Raw genomic sequence first — 23,596 nt, 5'->3', positions numbered from 1 at the left:
GGGTTAGCCTGGTGATGGGTATTAAAGAGGGTACATACTGCATGGAGCACTGGGTGTTATACGCAAACAACGAATCATGGAACACTACATCAAAAACTAATGATGTAATGTATGCTGATTAACATAACAATAAAAAATTTAAAAAAAATAAATTAAAAAAAGAAAAAAACTAATGATGTAATGTATGGTGACTAACATAATAAAAATAAATAAAAATAAATAAATAAAAGGAAAGCAATAATTAAGTTCCTTATTACACCTAACTCAGTAAAAGGTGAATTGAATCCAGCATCAAGGGGCCCCCAAGGTCCTTGCCAGATGGGGGATGGAAAGAAGTGAAACTCTCTAAACTACAGGATTTGTCTCCTGGATGAGTGGCCTCCTGGATCGGGAGGGAAGGATGGAGAAGGGCATTGTACTGGCTTCAGAGAGATGGTTATATTCCAGGCTTGCTGTACAAGATCTTTGCAGGTCCATGGGTTTCTCTTTAGCCTTGGGGGGGGAAGAAGGTAGCACCTGTGCTCAGAGTACTGCATAGCACAAGTTATAGCTGTGCTTGTCCCTCTCTCAAGGGACTTGGCTCTCCAGGAAACGGAAGACAAACAGACTTAGGAAGAGCTTCTAACCCCCAAGTCAGAGAAGCCACAGCCACCGGAACTCATGTGGAGGAGTCAGGCCATGTAATGCCAGGCTATGAAGCTAAGGACAGAGAGTGAGGACAGAGGGGAGGAAGGCCATCACCAGGACGAAGAATCTGGAAGGCACAAGAACAGCTCTGGGGCTGGGATGTGCCGCTCATGGCTCTGGAGAGTCCAGACTAAACACAGGTAGCCAGACAGGCCCGAACACCAGGCTGCTGGATACAGTGGGAAAAGATGTCGCGGAGGCTCCTGGTCTTCAAGCTACAGCAAACCCAAGCTTAATTCATTTGAAAATAAAGATGACCCAGGACTGCTGAAACAGAATTATCTTCCCCTCACTTCTGCAGAGAACAGAGCCAGGCAGTGCAGTTTGAGAAGGGAATGACAACTCTCTCTTCTCGCTCCCCCTCCCCGCCTGCCCAACCTGTCCAAGAACGGAGCAGGGAAAATGTGTGGGCCCTCCTAGGCATGTCTGGCACAGGCTGGGGGCAGGGCATCCTTGCCCGGTATTCTCAGGACGGGTCAATGGGTCACACATTTTAGTTGGAGATAAGAGAATCCACTCTGGCCAGTTTAAGCACAAAGTACACTTATTAGTGCATACAGATGGCTCACAGAATTACTGGAAAGTCTGAATAAAGAGACTCTAGGCTGAGATTCCAAGAACAACCTCCAGATTGATACTACCGAAATGGGTAGCCGAGGAGCTGTGGCCTCTGCCACCATCAGGAAGCTGCAACATCAAGAAGCTACTGTCTCAGCTGCTAGCCTCCACCTGACCCCTCCTCTATCATGACCTCTCAAGCCAAAAGGACCACTATGCATTGTCTCATTGTCTCCTTCTCCATATAACTCAGTTCCCAAAACAGACTTTCCACAGCGCATCAACCTAACGGAGCCTAGCTCACGTAGCTGCTGTCTAGTAGGAAGGAAGGCTATATAACATGGAGGTGGTGGTGGTGTCCTTTTCTGGATTCTACATTGGGAAGGAGGGTCTCACACTGTAAAAACTTTCAAACGTCAGTGGAGTGGTTAGTAAGAGTTGGCCAGCCACAAATGACAAGCTACTACTAACCTGGTATGACTGCAATGGACTAAAAAGCTCTCCGAGACTCAAAACCCTAGAAACAGCAAACCTGATGTAAGAAATAATAGACACCCTTCCGTCTTTGAAGATAGAAAGGCCACAACTGCTTTGTCAACTTTCTATTCCCTAAAGAACAAAAACACATCATAATTAATCTGAGGCATTCAGATTAAGAGCCTGTCAACAATCCTATTTCTCCTCAATTGCGACTTAATTATCTTTACTTTTCACATTGAGAAAAGCATTACGGCAATTATACGCGCAAATAGCTAGGTACGACTGTCTACAGAGCCTCTGGTAACTGTTCCTCCTGCCTGGCCCCTGTTTAAACGTGTATACCCATGAACATAATCTGTCATCAACTCCCACCCCTGGGCATGTTACAGATTCGTTTTCTTACTGACGATCAAAGTCATACCTATAGTTAACTAGATCTATTAATAATAGTAATAACACTTGTGGATATAGAGTTCTCAGAGCACTTATGCGCCCTCCCTTGGGCTCACCTTATTTTGCAGGTGAGGAGGAGAAAATAGAAAACAGATGAGTAATCAGTCTGGGGACCAGTACATGACAGAGGAGAAGCAAGACCCTCAGGTACCGGCTCCTGTTCCAGGCCTTCCCACTCCACCACACGCTGCCTCCCGCTGCAAAACTCACCTGAGATCTATAAATCATAGTACTCAGTAAAATAAAAGTTGATCCGCGCGTGCACACACACACATACACACATGCACAAAGTCTAATAAATTCTTACTTGTTTACAAGTGGAATACTAAGGGCCCAGCCAGCAGCAAAGTCTGGATATTTAAAAATTGTAGGATTTTCAGAAAAGGCATAATGGTGAATTATTGTAGATTCTTCATCATGTAATGCTTTTCCTAAAAACCATTCCTGTTAAATAAAGATATAAAATGTCATTTTCTTATAAAGAAGATGTGGTATATATATACAATGGAACATTACACAGCCATCAAAAAAAGAATGAAATTCTTTACCATTTGCAACAACCTGGATGGAACTAGAGGGTATTTATGCTAAGTGAAATAAGTCAATCAGAGAAAGACAATTATCATATGATCTCATTCATATGTGGAATTTAAGAAACAAAACAGAGGATCAAAGGGGAAGGAAGAGAAAAATAAAATAGGACAAAATCAGAGAGGGAGACAAACCATAAGAGACTCTTAACTCTAGGAAACAAACTGAGGGGTTACTGGAGGGGAAGGGGGTAGGGGATGGAGTAACTGAGTGATGGGCATTAAGGAGGGCACATGATGTAATGAGCACTGGGTATTATATACAACTGATGAATCACTGAACACTACCTCTGAAACTAATAATACACTATATGTTAATTAACTGAATTTAAATAAAAAAAATAAAAGTAAAACGTATTTCAAATGTACATCCAAAAAAATAAAAACTAAAAATAAATGACACTTTCTTAAAAAGCCATATAAGACCAAAAACAAAGTCATATCATTAATTCTAATTAATTAAATATTCTGGGTGATAGAGAATTAGCATAGATTATTAGTTTCTAAAGAATTTTAATAAAAACATAATTAATGTTCTATGATAATGAACATGGCATAATCTTTACAAAGAGAATAATTTAGTATATCAACAGGATGAACAAAATGTTAGTCATCATTATGCCATAAACACATAAAAGTGGTATTTTACAGAAAATTCCATATCAAAATACTAATAAGGCAAAGAAAACTGTGTTCCTTTATGCCCTACTGAGGTTTGCAAAGAAGAATCTGAAAAATTCTTTCCAGAATTAGTGCCTATTTTATTCATTTATTCACTCACTCGATTAACATTTATTATTGTTACCAATTAACATTTGACATTTATTCCACACCAAGTGGGAACGCAGCTTACACAATAGTGGGAAAAGAGAAAATAAGTAAATACAGTAGGGTCAGATGGTGACTGCAATGTGCTAGGATGAAAATAAAACAGAGCACCTGGGGACTTCCCCTGGAAAGAGAGAGAAAGCTCTCATGAGCTAATAACTGAACTGAGAGTAAATAATACCAAGAGGCCAGCTATGCACAAATCTGGGGAAGAGCCATCAAGGCTGTTACTACAAAGTCCCAAGGTGAGAACAAGCCTTGATACATTTGATAAAAAAGGAAGTCCAGTGTGCTAGAATATGCCAGGTATGGGGAGAGGGTATGAAAGAGACAGGCAGGAGACAACCCAGTGGAAAGCAACGCAGACTTTACCCCAAGTGCAGTGGAAGACCTCCACTTCCGGCCACAACAGAATAGCCTGGATCAGACCTGCTCTCCTGCTGAGAACAAGTATGAATGCTGGAGAAGATGGGACTCTGCAGCCTTCCTGGACCGAGAGAGGGGTTGGAGTTTGAGGCTGCCCAGAAGGTAGAGATTTAAGAGGATCCAGAAAAATGAGCTCCAAATTCTGCATATGATTTCCCTTCAACTCCTACACTGAAGAAAAAAAAAGAAAAAGAAAGAAGGAAAGAAAAAGAAAACAAGAAAAGAACCAAGAACCAAGTGGAAAGCAGCAGTAGAGAGGCTAAGTGCTGACCGAAGGCTTCAGCAGTGGTGTTGGGGAGCCCAAGGTCCAGGTACAGGGTCTGCTGGGAGAAAGGGGTCTGTAAATAGACCTACCCAAACAACGTCTACAACCCGGAAGAATATTAAATGCTCCTGTATGTAGGGATATCATCCACAGCCTCTTTGATTTTTCACATAAAATATCTGGCATTTAGTGAAAAATTACCAGGCATGCCAAGAAATAGCACCAGAACAAAAAGAGAAAAATGAGAAATAGAAAGAGATGCACAGATAAGTCAAATGCTGCAGTTATAAAAAAAGAAATAAGTATTATTCATATCTTTAAGGAAATAGATGAAAAGATGAAGAATTTTACCAAAGAGCTAGAATAATAAACAAAAGTCAGGTGGAAATTCTAAAACTGACCAATGCAATAACCAAAGTTCGGAATCCAAGAGGATATTAGACACAAGAGAAGGATGGATTAGTGACCTGGAAGGTAGTAAGTCAGTAAAAAACATCCAGTTTGATGCACAAAAAAGAAAACAAAGGAAGAAAATACAGAAAAAGAGAATAAAAGCAATATGAGAAATAGTGAGGTCTAAAACACATAAAACTGAAAGGCCAGAATAGAAGGGGAAAGAGAATGGAATTGAATCAACATTTGAAGAAATAGAGGCTTAGATTCTTCTAAAACTAACAAAAGTCATCAAACCATAGATTCAAGAAGCTCTATAAACACCAATAAAGTACTGAGGAAACCCCACAGAGTCATATGTTGGTTGAAAAGACCAAAGTTTGAGAAAATCTTAAAAGTAGCTTGAGGGGAGATGGGTGTGTACACATTTCTCTTAAAGGAACTAAAACAAGACATACAGTTGAATTTTCAATGGAAACAACAGAATGTAAAAGACAATGGAACAACATCTTTACAGTGATAGAAGAAAATCCCTGCCAACCTAAAATGCTGAATCTAGTGAAGCTATCTTAGCTGTGGGGGCAGTTTTTGAACAGGTGAGTGGTATGATCTGAATTACCAAGAGGCTAGATTATTAGGATGGCAAGAGTAGAAACCAAGAGACCAGCAAGGAGACTCTAATAATTGTCAAGGCAAGAGATGATGGTAGCCTGGACCAGAGTGGCAGTATTAAATAGGGAGAGAGGATGGAAGAAGATGTATTTTGGAGGTAGTCTCAATGGGATATGCCAACATAGAGTTAAGGGAAAGGGAGGAATCAGTCACGAGTCCTAGGTTTTTTTATATGAGCCAATGGATAGACCATGATGCCATTTCTGAGATAAGGAAGACTGAAGATGGGAGAGGCATTAAAAACTCAGTTTGGCGTATGTTGAATTTGAGGTTCCGATTAGACATGTGGGGGGATGCAGTAGGCAGTTTGGTACAGGAGCAGGGAGCATATGGCTCATTCCCTTGGTTCCTTCATACTCTGCTCAAAAGTGACCTGATACCCTATATAGAATAGTAAGCCCACCCCCAATCTGTCCCTTATCACTCTCATTCTGCTTTCTTGTTCTCCGTAGCTCTTACTACCATCGGACACATTGTTTGCATTTTTGCTCCTTGCCTATCTCCCCTGCCACAAGAATACCCCCCTCCTTGGCAGGGAAACCGTCCATTTTGCTCACTGCTATATCCCCACCAGAAGACCTAACATGTAATAAGTGCTCACTAGTTTTTGTTAAATGAATGGAGCAAGCCCAGGAGAGCTTCAAACGGCAACCACCCTGTTAGAGAAACTAATTTAAATCAAACACCCTAAATGCTAAACGTTTTGCATATTTTCTCTGTTATCCAACCAACCCCACCTCACTCCCTGCTCCTTATCAGAAAACAAAAACAGGAGGGACACCAGATTATCTCTTCTGCTTGTGGTTGTGTCCCAAATACCTCCCAGACCCCTGGTTTTGGTCAACACATGTGCAACCCATTAACATAACTGTGTGCTTGGCTTATACAGCTACATCACGATTTTCTTGACATTTTATGGATATTTTAAATCATCACTGGGCAAGAGGGATAATTATAAGGTAAATGGCTTTGGCTTAAGATAGAAATTCAAGATCTTTTTAAAAAAATCAATGACATAGGACTTTCTCAAACTGCTAAACATTACCCAATACAAAAATCATCACATTTAACATACCATGTCAATACAGTTTGTTTAAAGAAAATAAAGTAATTCAGGAGATTTTCAGTACCTTTCTCACTAATCCTTCATTGTTACAATTTCCTGCTGCAAACATAACTTTATGCAGAGCATGTTTCTATGTTTTTTGGTTTTTTTTTTTTTAAAGATTTTATTTATTTATTTGAGAGAGAGAGAATGAGAGACAGAGAGCACGAGAGGGAAGAGGGAAGAGGGCAGAGGGGGAAGCAGACCCCCCACTGAGCAGGGAGCCCTATGTGGGACTCGATCCCGGGACTCCAAGATCATGACCTGAGCCGAAGGCAGTCGCTTAACCAACTGAGCCACCCAGGCGCCCCATGTTTCTATGTTTTAACTCCTAATGGCAGTGTCCGGCTATGACCAAGTCTATAAGATTGTTTCCCAATACTGGGGGGAGGGGTTACCATATAAACTAAGGGAGAATTTATACAGAATCTGTGGAAAGAGGCACTCCCCCATCCTGCTTAACAATTTTCTTAATAGTTTTACAGTAAAGACAATTATAATCAAGATAAACTGTAAAATAACAATTCAGACAATGTTCTATTAGTATCTTAGAATTACTCTTTACCAGAACCCGTGCTTCACTTCTATTAAAAAAAAAAATCAAGACATTTCAGCAAATGCACACTCATATTAAAAGCATACAGTAGGAAAAAAAGAAAGACTCCAGCAAGATATGGAAACTTATAGAAATCACCTAGAAAGGCAATTTAACAAAGATTAATTACTTTAATAAAGATTTAAATTCTCCATTTAAAATATTGTATAACTGTAAATTTGCATAAGAATGACAGAAAGATATTGAAGGGGAAAAACATCTCAGAATCCAAAAAAAAAAGGACTGATGCTCTAACACGCTACATAATTATTATTTTAATATAGTTTATTTGTATCATTATCAGAGCCAGTTTTGCTTTTTTTCTAAAATTTCAAATGGTAGGGGAAAAAAGCACACTGGTTTGAGCTAACTTGAACATTATGTAATCTTTATTTCCTAATGCTAGTTTCAAAAGAAATAAAGCATCCTAGATTTTTTTTTAAAGGTTGAGTTCAGAAAAGAGGGGGAAAACATCTCATTTTATCTCTGTTCTGTACTTGCTTTTCATGAACTTGTTTTGAACTTTTAAATTTATCATTCCAATTTTCATTAAAAAGCACAGTGAGTCACCATCTTCTGCAAAGAATTAGAGCTATGGATAATGGAAAAATAATCTCCAGGTGAAATGAACACTAGGAGGAGATTAAAACTCCTACATTCTCAAAAGGATTTGGGAGTTTTTCTCAAGTCAAAAGGAAACATAACAGCCTACCAAATGTTTTACACAAAACATGGCCAAAGTATAGAGATGCTGGTTAGCATCATCTGAAAAGACAGGATAAGACACATTTATAATTCTTCTCTCCTTTGAAGGATTTTTCTTTTTAACCTAAAAACCTTCTCATTCAATTATATCTGTATCTTTCCAGAAAGCAAAAGCATAAAGAGAAATCATAATGGACTCCTGCGGTTTTTAAAGAACATCGAAACCAGTGGATTTGTTAAGCTAACAAACTTTCCAGTGTTTGAGGATGATCACTGTTGCCCAACATTATTCGTCCACATCAATAAACCAAGCAGGCACCCAGAACCAACTGTCCTTCCCAACATTCTCATTAAACATGATTTAGTTCTGGAGTGGGACCAGAATAGGGGTGGGCCAGGTGTCCAGTGGTACCTGAAAGGGCCCAATTCTACTTATTCTAAGTTTAAAGGATTCCACGTGGTGATCTGGGTATAACCCAGGCTTCTCCAAGAGAAATGAACAGCCTGATTACTCTTGACATATCTCCAAGGCATCCTCCTGAGACACGACATAGCCCAGCAGGAAAGCAGACATTACAGAGTTAATCAGTCATTCACAAATACTCATTGACCACGTATTAAGTGTTAAACACTCTGCTCAGTGCGAGGGACTTAGAAATAAACAAGATCCAACTGCTATATTATATCTGCCCAAAATAAAATCTGAAAATATGAAAGATAAGGATACAGAAAGTAACACTGGACTTTTTTTTAGCATTAGATTTCTAACACAAGAAGCATCCCTTCTTACTTCCAGACCTTCTCAGATTTTGTTCCCTCTGCTTAAAATACTCTCTTTCTCTCCTATTAACTCTTACTCATCCTATAGGACTCAGATTAAAGGTCACCTCCTGTTCTGACCCTCAGAGATTAAGTTTGATGATGCCCTGCCAAGTGCTTCTGATAGCACCCTATGTTTCCCTTACTATAAGACCTTTCACTTTTCATTGTTTCCTTAATGGTCTGTTTTCTCCTGCCACTCTGTATCAACCACGTCATCAAGATCCTTGTCTGTCTGTCCTAGCGCCTGCTATCATAGTGCTTGATACAGAGTTGGCAACCAAGAAATACTTCTCATCTAAAATAATATGTGGTCATTGTTGACAAAGAGAAATAAGCAATTTAAACTTATTTCTTAACTCTGGGTTATAGCTTTTTAACTCTCTGAAACTGCTCACACATATAAATAGATTTTGTCATTTAAAAATGGTTCATTATAAGTTCTATCCCTCCAAAAGCTATAAAAACCTCAAAAAGAATTATTTTAGCATTGCTTCTAGATATTCAACTATTATTTCATTCTTTTTAATTTTAAATTAAGTGTTTTTATTAGTTTAGAAAACTTTTTTTTGTTTTGTTTTAATTTTTTTTTTTAATTTATTTATTCATGAAAGTCAGAGAGAGAGAGAGAGAGAGAGAGGCAGAGGCAGAGGGAGAGAAGCAGGCTCCCCGCCCAGCAGGGAGCCCGATGCGGGACTCGATCCCAGGACCCTGGGATCATGACCTGAGCCGAAGGCAGACGCTTAACCGTCTGAGCCACCCAGGCGCCCTAGTTTAGAAAACTTCTTAATCAAAATTAAATCTTCTTTTAAGATCCTCTAGTAGATAAATACCGATATTAAAATTGTATTCACCTTTGATGGGTCATATCTTCTGAGTGTTTCTAAGAGTTCTGGAATTTGTATTCTTGTCTCCTCTTCACAGAAGAAAATCCATGATGAATTTCTGCTATATGTTACAGAAAAGCTGACAAAGACAAATAGGTTATAGTAATCACTTCTATAAAATGAGTTTATAATAAGGTTTAAAACTAATAAGAAAGAAATGAATGAAAGACACATAAAATGGCAAGAAATCTAGATTTTTCCCCTACATTTTTCTTCGATGTATAGTTTCAGTTTATGGGAAAGCCAGATACTAATGGTTTATAAAACAGCTAGAGTTCTTAAAGTTAATTCTCTCCATAACAACATCGGTCCAGAAGGTAAATAATTTCCAAATGTAAGTATCAAATCTATCAACATTTTAGCATTTAAGAAAGCAACATATTTAAAAACAGAAGCCATTCATAATTAAAAGAATCAAGAAAGTTGGGTAATGTAGTAGTCATAAAAAACAGAGTTCAAATTTACTTTACTTATTGACTCTTACTAAGAAAAGCAGGGAGCATAGGAGTATTCAGGTAGAAATGTCAAAATTTACACATTTCAAATTAAACATACTGTGGTAACAATGGAAGTATGGTCCATGCACCTTCCTGCTTAGACAGCTGATGAAGAAGAAGGACTCTGGGGAGTTCCTAAAGAAACATTATCAAAGAGGAGAAATAAATAAAAATACAATATGATCATCCCAATTTAAAAAAAAAAAAAACTCAATTTTTAAATGCAGGTATTTTTTTTTTTTTAAGATTTTATTTATTTATTTATTTAAATGCAGGTATTTTTGGAAACCTGACATTTTACTCTTCTACTCTCTTTTTTCTTCTCCTCAGGAGTTATTAGAAATGAGAGATGTTGGCTGAATCCACTTAACCTCTTTATCACCTACGCATGGAATAGTGCTGAAGACTCCAAGGTCTTCAGTGATACCAGGAGCTGACCTGAAATTTGCAGATTTGCAAAGGGGACCAGAAGGGAAAAGCCCAGAAGCAGTCAGGGATAACAGAGAGGCATAGAAACAGCTTTCACTATACATACCACAGGTAGCAGACGGAAAATAAAATACGTCAGCTAAACAAGAGGGTGTATATAATATCCAATTTATCTCATGTAAAAGAAAAAAATTTAAGTGCCCTTAAAAAACTAAAACACCATGGTAATAAAGAGTTTGGGGTCTAAATACTAGAAATATAACCTTTAGGTACTCAGACAATGAGAGTAATAATAGACTTTGAAAATTTATAAACATAGGAGGAACTAAGATTCAGAAATAAGATACACCTATGGTTAAATAAATATGCATACATATACACAGAGAAAGAAAGAGATTAATATGTTTAAGGCTATGAATGTTAGCTTTGAAGTAAAACACTATTCATTTCATGTTATTACAAGCCCTAAGTCAGATATATTATAATATGCTTGAATACCACCCTCCCAACAAACTTTAGTATATTCTGTGTTTTATTCGATTTCTTGGTAACTGTTGCAAACAAAAAACATTGAGAATAAGTGCCTAAATATTTGTACTATTACTACACTAATGTAGATTCCATACCAGCCTTTAAGTTCATATAAGTTCATTATTTCAGGAGAATGGTTTTCAATATAAATCTTTGGAACTACCAAAGTCTCATTTCTTTATTTTATATAACATTTATTTTAACTTTCATGTATAAATATGAAATGCCATAATAGTAATATGACATGACATAGAGAAAAAAACAGCTGAAAGGCTGAATTAACAGCTACTCAGTATACTCAATACAATTTGGGCTTTCCTGCTGTTGATTATGAATTATGCAGTAATTTTCACTGACTTTTAAGAAATGGCTATATATATATCTTATATATATATATATATATATATATACACAAATAAGCATATATTCATGAGGGATTATGTAAAAACAAAAACCATGTGTGAAGAAAACTAATAATATTAATAGTTGTATAAAACTTTCAAATAATTATGGCATGCTAATATGAACTAGTTAGAAAAGAACATAGCAAATACTTTAAAAGGTTTTATAAGAAAATAGGTAGGAGCTCCTGGGTGGCTCAGTCCATTGAGCATCTGACTCTTGATCTCAGCTCAGGTCTTGATCTCAGGGTTGCGAATTCAAGCCCTGTGTTAGGGTCCATGCTGGGTGCTGGGCATGGAGACTACTTAAAAAAAGAAGAAAGAAGGAAGAAGAAGGAAGAAGAAGGAAGAAGAAGGAAGAAGAAGGAAGAAGAAGGAAGAAGAAGGAAGAAGAAGGAAGAAGGAAGAAGGAAGAAGGAAGAAGAAGAAGAAGAAGAAGAATGACCTATTGTGTAGCAATTGAAAGTATAATAATGAAGACTTTGTAACCATGGAACTGTCTTTATGTTAAATGGGAAAATAGACATGATTCCAAATATGTAAAACAAATTCATACATGAACAGAGACTGGAAAAGAACCAGAAAAATGAAAATATTTGTGTCAAGAGAACCAAAGTATTACATCTATGCTTTTAAAATCCTTTAATGTAGCTAAAAGGTAGTTCAGTTTTAAAAGTTTCTTGAGGAAAAATGAATACACCTCAGAATTCTTCTTCCATACAAGTCCTATCCTTCCTGGTTACAGGAAGTATATAGTGATGTCAGCAGGTATCACAGGAAGGCTGTGAGGGCACCTTCCCGGCAAGGATGCAAAGACAGGCTTATGAATAATCTGTCATGACAATAAAAGTAAAAAGGCAAAGTCTTAGCACAAAGGAGTGAAATTCTAGTCAAAAATAAACTCTATGCATTACTAGTGAATTATAATCATCCCTATTACCATTCCTTTTTGTTTACTAAATCATATGCCTGGTTTCATATCTGCTTCAGTCAGTGAACACAAAAATGGCAATCAAGTTTTCTGTACCTGCCTACCTCCAAATAGAAACATTTCAAAAACTAATGGGCTGTGTTTATAACGGTCTCCAAAGGTGTGTGAATACCTTGGTCTCAAAAATATGCCTACCCTGACATTCAGAAACTCTTGATTAACCCAAGGTCATTTCGATTATAAATAAATTTTCATCTGCTAATCCTCAAAAAGGCCCAAGAGCTTTTATTCTTGTTTTTTATATATACACATATATAGCTGTGTGTGTATGTGTATTTATATACATGTATACATAGATATATTCTATGTGAATACACATGCACATATGTTCATATGTATTAGCACCTCTCAGATACAGTAATTTAAAAGGTTACAATAAAATTTTCTATTAAATGATCTTATCTCAGTTTTTACTACTTGGAATTGTAATAATTAATGCTCTATTTGTATGTTACAAATAACACCACCACAAGATTTAGACCTCCTTACAGCTGCCATACCCAGCTTCCAGCACTTTTATATGCAATGCAAGTTTTTAAATATGTAATTGGATGGAAGACTGAGAGAGTTTTCAAATGAAATATCAAAGGGAAAGAAAATAAGAAAATGTTATATCAACAGTGCCATTTGGAATAAAAGCTATAGTAAAGTCACCCATGCATATAGCTCTGTCTGTTGTCAATTTAAATTAAATTTAAATCCTATTCACCCAACAATACTACTATTTCAAACCTAAAAGGTAAGGCAAAATTCTATCAATAATGAGATAATGCCATAACAGAGGCAAACATAGACGGGCTAAAAATACAAAGGGCCTACTGTGGGCAAATGACAGAAAAAGGAAAGAAAATGAAAAAGTTGAACAGTCATCTAAACTTTTATGTCAACTCTGTTTATCTCACTGAACCCCCTATCTTTACTTCCATCGTCAGCATCTACTGGTCCCCTAACAAGCACTTTGAGGTCAGAAAGCCTACTGGACATGCAGTCAGTACTGCCTTTGAACTCATATTGTATCAAGTCTATGTTCACACTTAAGGCCACTTAACCATTATGAACAACAACCACCTTCAAAGTCAACACTCTAACTGGTTCCCTGGTTCTTCCACAAATCCATCACCTGTACTTGGCAAAGGGGTTTGATTTCACAGCTGAGCATTCTAACGATGCTCTGCGAATGGAGATAGCCCGTCATTCTTGATATGGAAGGAAAATCATGAAAATTTTATATCTAGAAATTTTAATAGTATAAATGAAAGAGACAACACTTGAACATGGATGGAAACAGATTAATATTTTAAATATCATAAATAACTTTAATTATTAGGCAAATTTGGTTTTGGATCACTTGACTCTTTCTGCCTCTGCCTGGAAAGAATTCAACTAATTCAACTTCATGCCACTGGCCTTTTCCCTTCTCGACGGACTGTTTCCCAATACTTATAACTTGCCCATACCCTTACTTCAAAGTATAAACCTAGCAGTACATGAGTTTATGGTCTAATTCAGTCTCATCATTCAGACCAAGTACTAAATTTGAAAGCAAAAGCCAAGACATTTGTTCAGGATGAGGCAGTGGCTCTGAAAGACTGAATCCTGTTTTAAGACGGTTTCCAGTTCAACTGCATTTCCAAATTCCAACTGTTATATACGTCTTAGCCATTGAACCGAGCTTTTAGACCAACACATGAATTATGATGAAAATTAACATCTGTTTATTGTTATAATATCTCCCATAAGAAGGAGGTATATCTTATGAGGATGATGATAAAGATGTCTGATATGCTGTTTGGAACACATATCAGAGAGATTTACTAGTCTTTAAAAATCCAGTATTCATTTATGAACCAGTAGACTACATGTGTTGCTATAATAACGTTATCTTCCAGGAACCTGAGCCTGTATTTAAAATATATATATATTTTTTCCAGATACCTGTCTTAATCACTATCTTCTCCTAATAAGAGAAAGCTATTACCTCATTATTTATAAAATTTGTTTTTATTAACTATTTACTTTGAAATGCATTACTAAGTACATTTTTATAGCTCATATAAATCTGTTTTAACTAATCATTCATTCATTCATGAAAGGCAGAACAGTTCAGTGTTTAAGGATCCGATTTCTGGAGCCAAGATACTTGCATCAGAATCCTCACTCTGGGGGCACCTGGGTGGCTCAGTTAAGCGTCCGACTCTTGGTTTCGGCTCAGGTCATGATCTCAGGGGCCTGAGATTGAGCCCTACGTCAGGCTTGGCACTCAACGTGGAGTCTGCTTGTCCCTCTCCCTCTGCTCCACCCCCTGCTCCCTCCTTCCCTTCCTCTCCCCACCTTCCCTGAATAAAATCTTTAAAAAGTCAGCTGTGAATCCTGCCATAGTTTCCAACTCTGTCTCTGCTCCAGACCCTGGCCCCATATATCAGATGTCTCACTAGTCCCTGCAACTCACCTCTCTCAACATAAGCTCACACGCTGGCTCACAGAGCGGCTCACTTTCCTTGTATTCACCCTTTCCCTAATAACCAGCGAGACCCACGATGACTGCCTCCATCAAGGAGAGTCCCCAGAGTTGCTCCAGGTAGGAGTCTGGCAAAGTCCACTATTTGTTCAAGGCTCAGTTCAAATGCCGTAACAAAGCCTTCGCTGACCTTCCTGGGCAGGGCTGGGTGCTTCCTTGCCTGTGTTCTCAGAGTGTGACGTCACTGTGGCTTCATGCAGCAACGTGCAGTGTGTCCCCTACTAGAATGAGCCTGCTGGAGGGTGGGCACCGCCACTCACCTGCAAGAGGCCACCCTGCTGGGCATCACCCACCATTAGCACCCCGTCCCCAAGGAGCACTTGCCTCCTCTGCACACCTGCATGTGCTGGTCCCCACAGTACACCTCTAGCCACTGGGTATGGATGTCACTACCAAAAGAATGAACTCTAAAGTGAATGGTTTCCGTGGGCCCCCGGCTCCAGACTCAGTCCTGAGTGACACTCAGTGGCAACGTCTGACTGGCCACACTCCATCACAGGCTGCCTCCCCCTGAACCCGGGGAGACCCGGCGCCTGGCCTCTGGCGTTCTTACTGGGCCAAGCCCCAGCTCCCACCAGACTCACTCAGAGACAGTTCTCCAGGACAGGGAAGGGGTTCAAATGCTAGGCAGCCAAAAAGAGACAAATGCTCACAACATGGCCTTCTCCACAGTGGGATGAACTCATTATCGCTGAGCAACCACCTCAGAAGCAATGTGGGTCTCAATGTCCTGTTTTCTCCTGGGGCCAATCTTGCCCAGGTCCTTGCTTAAAGTAAATATTCAATAAGGATTTATTAAATGAATAGATGGATGAATAAATTCTTACTCAACAGCAATGTAATCAAGTCTCCAATTTAATAAACAATTAATGTGATGTCTTAACACCTATCAGTTACTACAAAAAATGAATCTTCAGTAAGTAAGTAAGCATCCAACTGCTCTCACCTAAAGAGAGAAATTTAGTGATAGTCAGCGACACACTGTCAAAGCTAACCTTTCAGTGAAGTGCCTCATGCGGTCTCCTTGACAATAAAAAAAAAATTTCTAAAAACAGGAAACACAGAACCATCTTTTTTCTAAAGCTTCTTCACACTGATCTATGAAAGGTTTTGCTCTGGCTTATCTTATGGAAATAAGGTTTTTTTTTAAACTAATGAACCAAAGTCTGTAGACTAACTCTCCTCCAGCAAATAGCGATTTACAAAACTTTCTGTGAACAGGGAAAAAACATCATTTATTTGTTAAGGTTGAGATTCTTCCAGGTTTTAAATAAAGTTCACACCACAAAAGAAGACAATAAAATTGGAAGTGTCTGTTCTTTTCAAAAGCTATTTAGTTGGGGATGGGGAGAGTGGGGAAGTGTCTAAGCAGGTAGTTCGGCTCCATTTGGCCCAAAGCAGAAAATGTAATCCAACAACCGCCAAATGTAATGTATACAGCGGCAACATCCCCTCCCTCCCGTCCCCCCAAAAACTCTTATAAGAATATCCCACATCTGAACTTGCTTTTCTGTATTTGCAGGTTGCCTTAAAAACAGAACCATAATTTGTCTGTTTCTGCCCGTATTTGTCTCAGGTCCTGCCTCCACTGTGAAGTCAGGCCCCCCCACACACACACACACTCACTCCTACAGGGGCTGACTTCCTCACTCAAAGTTGTTCCCCACCCAAGCATGACCCTTGCCCTGCACTCTGGTTGAAGCTCACACTTCAAAATGGTGCCAGAATTTTTGTTTTACTAGAACCTACTACAAAAACCCACCATGATGCTTTTATAATCTTTCCTTTATTGTTTCCAGCTTAATCTTATTTTGAAATTCCTTTGGAGAATACTGGTTTCTGTAACTTTAGGCACGTGTTAATACCGCATACTTCTGAACCTACAGTAAAAATGATCGCAGCCTCGGTTCCCCTTGGTTACTGGATCCAGGTCCCATCCGGGAGAAGACGACACTCAGAGGATGGCCTCTCCACCAACAACATAAGGACAAGACACTCTGATAGTGTCTTCACCAGAGGCCGAGCAGTTTGCTCCCACTCCAGATAACAACAACAACAAAAAACCATATACAAGTATTTCCACACAAACATCCATTCAAGAAGGAATTTTCTTAGGTTCAAAAAACAGAAGTCAAATCATAACTGACACATCGATACTATGCACATAGGCATTCGAAAAAACATACACTCAAGTGTCTGATTAATTAAGAGATTGTTGCCCAAACTCTCCTTCTGGGTTTCTGTCAGCCTCACCTCCACGCGGCCTTTTGTTTGTGCACCTCTTTAAATAGCCAATTTTTGTAACTTCGCATTACCCCTCCATCTGTAATGCAGGGAGAAAAAAAAAAAAAACTGAGGGAGAAAAATAGCACTTCTTCAAAATCTGTATTCTCATATCCACAGATCTGCATTTAGAAACCCCGCACTCATCAATCACATCCCCCATCTCACTGACCTCACTGATTTTACTTTCCATCCGTTCCAACCTAAAAAGACCAGTACATAGCCCACTGCGAACACATCCTTACTCGTCACCCAAACTGCTCCCAAAATCCCAGTTGCCACCTGGCGTCCCTTCCTGACTACTTGTCTTGTAGTTCCGGTTTCCATGTTCTCGACTGACAGCCCTCCAGCTCATTTTTCCTGTCTTCCTTACCCTCTCAGGCTTCACATGTGCAGTGGGCACTCTATTAACGTGTGCTTTTTACATATTGCTCTACTTCTTCCATGGTTTCAGATGCGCACCGTCGTTCTAAAGGGCCCTGGGTATTGCCTAGAGATGTCCTTTTACATTCATAAGTACCTCAGATAAACACAGATGTCCAATTAATATTTGTTAGATAAATATTTTAAGATGCTTATCTCAGACGTCTAATACCTACCTAACGATATAGTAGTCATTTCTATCATGAAGCAGTTACCATCTACCTCATCAGTAATTCAAAGAGCTAGAGGATCTTTCTATCCCTTCACTCCCCAGCAATCAAGAATGGTACTCTGCACATAGAAGAGCACTTGGTAAAGTCTGCTGGCTGACTGATTAGAAGAAACATATAACTACAAACTACAGAGCTGTTATAAGGTGCCTTATAAGCTTCAAATCTGGAGATGGACAAGACAACTCACAATGACCCAAATTATTTTAGAAACAAGGGAAAGAGTTTCACCACTCCAGCCACAACTCCTGGTACAGTACTAAGTTTCAGACAGAAAGTTAGTTTAGGCTCCTGTTTTTATATTCGCATTTGGAAGGTCGAAAAATGTTTGTGTTCTTAGTAAGACCGCTTTTTAGCACTTTACAGCAAAACCAGCATAGGTAATGACTTGCCAAAGCAAAGAGAACAGCTAGAAGCAGATGCATAATCACAGAAACCATTAAATTTTTGCACCTTAATTTTTGGCAGATTTTGTAGTCAAGTGCAACCTGACAAGGGTAATGAATAAATAAATAGCAGTTCTAGACATCTGGTAGTGTGGGAGGAATAGATATTTTGGGCTATCAGATAAATACTCAAATGATAAAACTTACTGTTGATTCATCCCTTGGCAAGCAACTTTTGTGAATGCTCATGGTGGGCAAATCTACAGGGAAAACCCAAATTGCAACCTGAACACTTCATGGTTCAGTTCCCAAGTGACATGAGGGCCCCAGACATCCTGTTCAATTAGAGGTACAGCACACACCTGCCAAACCATGGGACTGACCCCTCCTCGAAGAAGCGAGCATGTTCCCCATCACAGTGCTGGGGATGCCCTGATAACTTCTGCCTTAGATTCTCCCTTTCTCCACTTCCATGGCTGATAATTGAGCTGTCAATTCTTTCTCAAGGATATAACAATTCCTTAAAACAAGTTCTAGTTAAATTTTAAATAGGGAGCCATACCTTCCTCTCAAAGGGACTTTGGCCCACCCCCATGTTTTGTGCATCTCAGCATTTAATTCTCTGAAGTTAACATTACTGCTCTATTTTCACGTAGTTCTAGGTCAGGGTATACCAATACTGCCCCAAGGATTGTCTGCAAACCCTGTATTAGCTGTCAACTATCTTTGGATCTTTAAAATTTGACTTTTAATCACATGTATACCAAAAAAAAAAAAAAGACTCTATAAAGAGAAAAAAATGAACCAGTATCAAGTATAGTTGCAGACTCTAAAATCTTTCTGACCATTTCAACTACCAAAACACTGGATCTTGTGTGCAAATTAAATCCAAGTGTTAAAGTTTTGTCATAACTTCCTCAGTATTCACAGTTGGCTTCCATCCTAGGAAAGAACTTCAGAATAAGAAAAATAGACTATCTTATAATTAAAGGGAAGTTTCCTTATTGCTTTAGTCTAGACTCCATTTATTATCACAGAAATTAAATGCTGGAAAAGAAGGGTTTGCTTAACGATGTTGCTTAATTACGTGTCTTTAAACATAAAACCAATATTGCCACCTAGTGGCAATCTAAGACAGCTCCTAAACACGTCTAACGTGCAAGCTGTAAACCGAAAGGACAATAAAAATTAAGTATAAGCAAACTGAAAATAGAAGCATAAAATTAAGTGCTAGAAAGGGTAAATACTTGAGCGAAATGGAACTTCTTTCTAAGCTTTAAAAGCTGAGAAAAATCTATCAGTGAAAAATGCAGTTTCTAATATTGTCCGCGGGCAGCATTGCACAAGGTGCCTCGGGGGATACAAAGATAAGTACAGAGCAGGTCTTGCCTCCCTTTGGATTCTGAAGGCAGGACAGATGCCCTGGAGGAGAAAGGGCACTGCAGGGGAGCCCACGTGGAACACCAAAGGAGCATCCATGAAAGTGGCGGCCATCCTGCCGTCCGTCATGGTGGACCAAGGCTGTCAAAGTAACAATAATAAACATTCAGCCATAAAAAGGAAGGTAACCCTGTCACATGCTACAACACGGATGAACCTTGAGGACATTACGCTAAGTAAAATAAGCCAGTTCAAAAAAAAAGACAAATACTATATGATGCCACTTACATGGGGTACATAGAGTAGTAGTCAGATTCATAGAGACAAAATAGAAGGGTGGTTACCAAGGGCTGAGGAAAAGGGAAATGTAGAGTTGTTGTGTAATGGGTATGGATCCAGTTTCAGTTGGGAAGACAAAAAGTTCCGGAAATTGGTTACACAATGTGAATGTGCTTTACAGTATTTATACTTAAAAAGGGTTGAGGGCAAATTTTACACGCTTTTTTTTTAAACCACAATTAAGAATAGAAATAACAATAACAAGAGCACCAGCAACAGCAAAGCGCTCTGAGTGAGGACGCCTCCTGAGGTAAGTACACAGGCAGGAATTCCCATAAGACAGCCCAGTGAAATGGACATTTCTGAGACCCCGTCTTACAAGTCCGGTCTAGGGAACAGGACAGTACTGATCACTGTTTGAAAGCCTATTCCTTCAGGTTCCCTGACATCAGACAATGCACCTTCTCTGTGTCTCACACACTCCTCCTACGTCCCCAGAGGGCTTCTGCTCTGCCCAGTCCCCAAACCCTGGTTTTCCCCAGGATCCCGCTGCTCGCCTGGAAGAAGTACTTTCAAGCTCTCAGCCACTACCTATGTATGTTCCTGATTCCAAAGCCACCACCTTCTGGTCAAACTGTTCTGAGTTTCAAGCAAACAAAGATCCAGCCTCCAGCACCTGACACCTCCACCTCAGACTTCATGGATAGAAACCTGAAGTCATCTTGCACCCTGCAAACCTGCAAATCCCATCCTGTGCCTCAGATGGCAGCCCCACCCCACCCCACCTCAGCCCTAGCTGGGCACCGGTCCTGACTTCTCAGCCCTTCACCCCAACTGCCCCGGTTCTGGCCTCACACACGCCCCACCACCAACACCCCAGCCAGCTCCACCCCCCACCCCTGGCCCAGTGCCTCTTACACTGCCTTTGACGAAGCACCAGCAGAGCTCTGCACCCCCACTTTGAGCAGCATCACCCTGGACAGCTTCCAAGAACCGTGGATTAGGCTCCTTGCCCCAGTCTCCGGTCTGTTCAGCTGTCCTCCTCACAGCCACCCGAGTGATGGTTTTAAAATACAGAGCTGACATGTGGAGGCCCTCATGGCTCTCCCTAGCAGCCGCTTTCAACTGGAGGTACCTATGTAACAGTGACTGTTGGTTCCTCCTGGGGCCAGAGATGCTAAATGTCCTGGATCTCAAAGAAATAGTTCTCAAATGCCCGGAGTGCCCCCCTGAGAGGCCCTGAGAAAGGCCTGGGCCCTTAAGAGGACATACAGCTCCCCTGCGGTCGGGTCCCTACCTAACCTTCCAGGTTGTGGCACGCACACTGCCCGCCTCCTCCGCAACATGCTCCTGTTTCTCACCTGGCCGCCTTCACCTGTCTACAGAGAAACCCTCCCTGCTCCCTCCCCCTCTTTAACCTCACTAGTACCTGATTTTTTATTTATTTTTATTGTATTGTGGTAAGAACACTTAACATGAACTGTGTCCTCTCAACGACTTTCTAGTGTACAACAGAGTACAATGCTGGAGTGCAGATCCCAGAGCTTAGTCATCTTACGTAATTGAAACTTTATGCCTGTTGCTAACTCCTCACATCCCCCTCCCCTGGTCCTCCCCTGGTTACCACCGCCCTGGTCTTTGATTTTATGAATTTGATGGTTTTAGATACCTCAAGTATGTGGAATCATGCAGTACTTGTCTTTCTGCACTTCTGCCTTGCTTTAAAATTGCCCGTGTATGGGCCTGTCTCCTCTCCTGGACTGTGGGTTCTTCAAGCACAAGGACTATGCTTTGCTGATGCCTACATGCCCAGTGCTTTGCTCTGTAAGTACTGAATGAATGAATGAATGAATGAGAGGTTCATAGATAAATTCTATTGACTAGGTGAGTCCTTGATATGTAAACAAAATCCTGACTTTAGCAGTGATATCAATTTGTCTCTTCTTCCTTTTAGTGATTAGAACCACCTTCTTGCTTTCAGTAATTAGAACTCCTTGCATTTTGGCTGGATCCAAAGGCCACCCAACTAGATATTACCTTTCCCAGCCTAGGTGTGCCCACATGACAATGGGATATAGGGGGAAATGATGGAAATGATGTATTACCACTTCAAGTTCATATCCTTAAAAGGAAACTGGTTGTCCTACATATACCAGAATGCCAATGTCACGGTAGTTAACCAGTTCCAACCATGCCGATGAGGACAAGACACTTTAGCCCGTGGGAAAGTAACAAAACAGAAGGATCCTGGTGCAGAGCTGTCAATCCCTGGCCCACCCACCAACGGACTATTTGTGAGGGGAAATAAATCTCTACCTTCCTTAAGTCATTGCTATGTTGTCTGTGTTAAAGTAGTCAAGTGAATTTTCTTCTTCTTTTCCATATTGTCTCTCAAAGATTCACTTACTCATGAGATCATATTTTCCTAGCACCAACTCATACTCAATTTTTCACTCTACTCTTTTCTCTACATTCTGTTGTTTCACTGGGAGAAGTAAAATAGCTATTCTAGTTAATATGAGAGGGATTCACCACTATCAACTTAAGAATTAACAAAAAAAGTTTTTAAATAGAGAAAATAATTTACTTAAATTTTCATTTTAATTTGTTCAATTTCCTCTGGATTCAATTCAACTGCCATATGTTGAATACCCATTATGTTTAAGGTGCTATGGAGGAAGAAAAAGCAGAACAACCTGGATTAAATGGGGAAGATATATAATCTAAAACACATGACTCTGCCTCTGTAAGATGGAAGGTATTTTGGAGAACAAGGACACATATGGTTACATGAAGATACACCTGCTCTTAATTCATATGAGTAAGGGATACATAAGTCTGTCGTGGTGTCATCACTAATTATGTATTTGGGGTAATTGCCAAGGCCCAATTGAGCTAAATTCCATTAATGCCTGTCTGGACCCAACTGAGGAATTATTCAGGCTACCAATTCCCCATCCTCCCCACCTCAGCCTTCATTTGGCCTCTCCACTAGTGCCTTTACCAGAGCAAATGGAAGAAGGCCATCAGTCAAGGCTGCTGCATGTCTGCCTCTCTGATGAAATTAGACAAGATTTAGTAGAAATCTCCAAAGTTGGGTTTCCAAACAAAGTATTTTAAACTCATCACCTGCTATCTCCAATTACCAAAAAACAATCTGTCTTCTAGCATGCCAGTCTTTCCTTTCCCTTGAGAAAGTATGATCCTCCAAGGAGGGGAGGCAAAGACCTGTCCTTGTGAGGATGCTGGGAGGTTGGATGAATTTTATAGGTAAAACATCTGGGGCGCCTGGGTGGCTCAGTTGGTTAAGCGACTGCCTTCGGCTCAGGTCATGATCCTGGAGCCCCGGGATCGAGTCCCGCATCGGGCTCCCTGCTCGGCGGGGAGTCTGCTTCTCCCTCTGATCCTCCCCCTCTCATGCTCTCTGTCTCCCATTCTCTCTCTCAGATAAATAAATAAAAAATCTTTAAAAAAAAAAACATCTGAAGGTTAAGCACAACTAAACCTTATATTCAGCAGTGTCTCAGCCTTGAATACCATTAAGGTTAATTTGTCCATTGATATTTCCAATCCTTTATTTCCCAGCACTCACCAACAGAAAGAAAGCAATGCATCAGAGATACACATCTCCTGTCAAAGAGTTCTTGCCAACAGAGCTGAGGAATGGCCTTCATCTATAGACAAGCATGTCTGTCTTGAAGGCCATAGCAATGCAGTGTAGCAAGCAGGCGTGGGGGAATTTTTTTTGCTCGGCTAAAGAAAGCACCTCTATGGCAAGACAAGGT

At 39.8% G+C, this 23,596-nt stretch overlaps 1 protein-coding gene and 1 long non-coding RNA gene across 5 annotated transcripts in view; one reads left to right on the top strand and one right to left on the bottom strand.

The window, feature by feature from the left end:
• LOC145720754 (uncharacterized) overlaps positions 1-11,153 on the top strand; it is a 43,809-nt gene extending 32,656 nt beyond the window's left edge. Inside the window, exons 3-5 of one of the 3 annotated variants that reach the window (XR_014143951.1) lie at positions 2,247-9,128; positions 9,350-10,187; positions 10,236-11,153. This is a non-coding gene — a long non-coding RNA (uncharacterized LOC145720754). The remainder of the gene's footprint in view (positions 1-2,246; positions 9,129-9,349; positions 10,188-10,235) is intronic. The other 2 variants (XR_014143952.1, XR_014143953.1) reach the window with 2 other exon arrangements.
• Positions 1-23,596, bottom strand: part of B3GLCT (beta 3-glucosyltransferase) — a 116,643-nt gene that overhangs the window by 63,292 nt on the left and 29,755 nt on the right. For both annotated transcript variants that reach the window (XM_081815427.1, XM_081815426.1), the window contains exons 5-7: positions 10,019-10,095; positions 9,431-9,542; positions 2,486-2,622 (exon numbers count right to left, since the gene is read on the bottom strand). In XM_081815427.1, the coding sequence (XP_081671553.1) occupies positions 2,486-2,622; positions 9,431-9,542; positions 10,019-10,095 (326 nt within the window). The remainder of the gene's footprint in view (positions 1-2,485; positions 2,623-9,430; positions 9,543-10,018; positions 10,096-23,596) is intronic.

This window comes from Leptonychotes weddellii, chromosome 3, assembly GCF_054177405.1.
Source record: "Leptonychotes weddellii isolate Sample4059 chromosome 3, ASM5417740v2, whole genome shotgun sequence".
NCBI lineage: Eukaryota > Metazoa > Chordata > Mammalia > Carnivora > Phocidae > Leptonychotes > Leptonychotes weddellii.
This window is presented reverse-complemented; position numbering and strand designations above follow the sequence as displayed.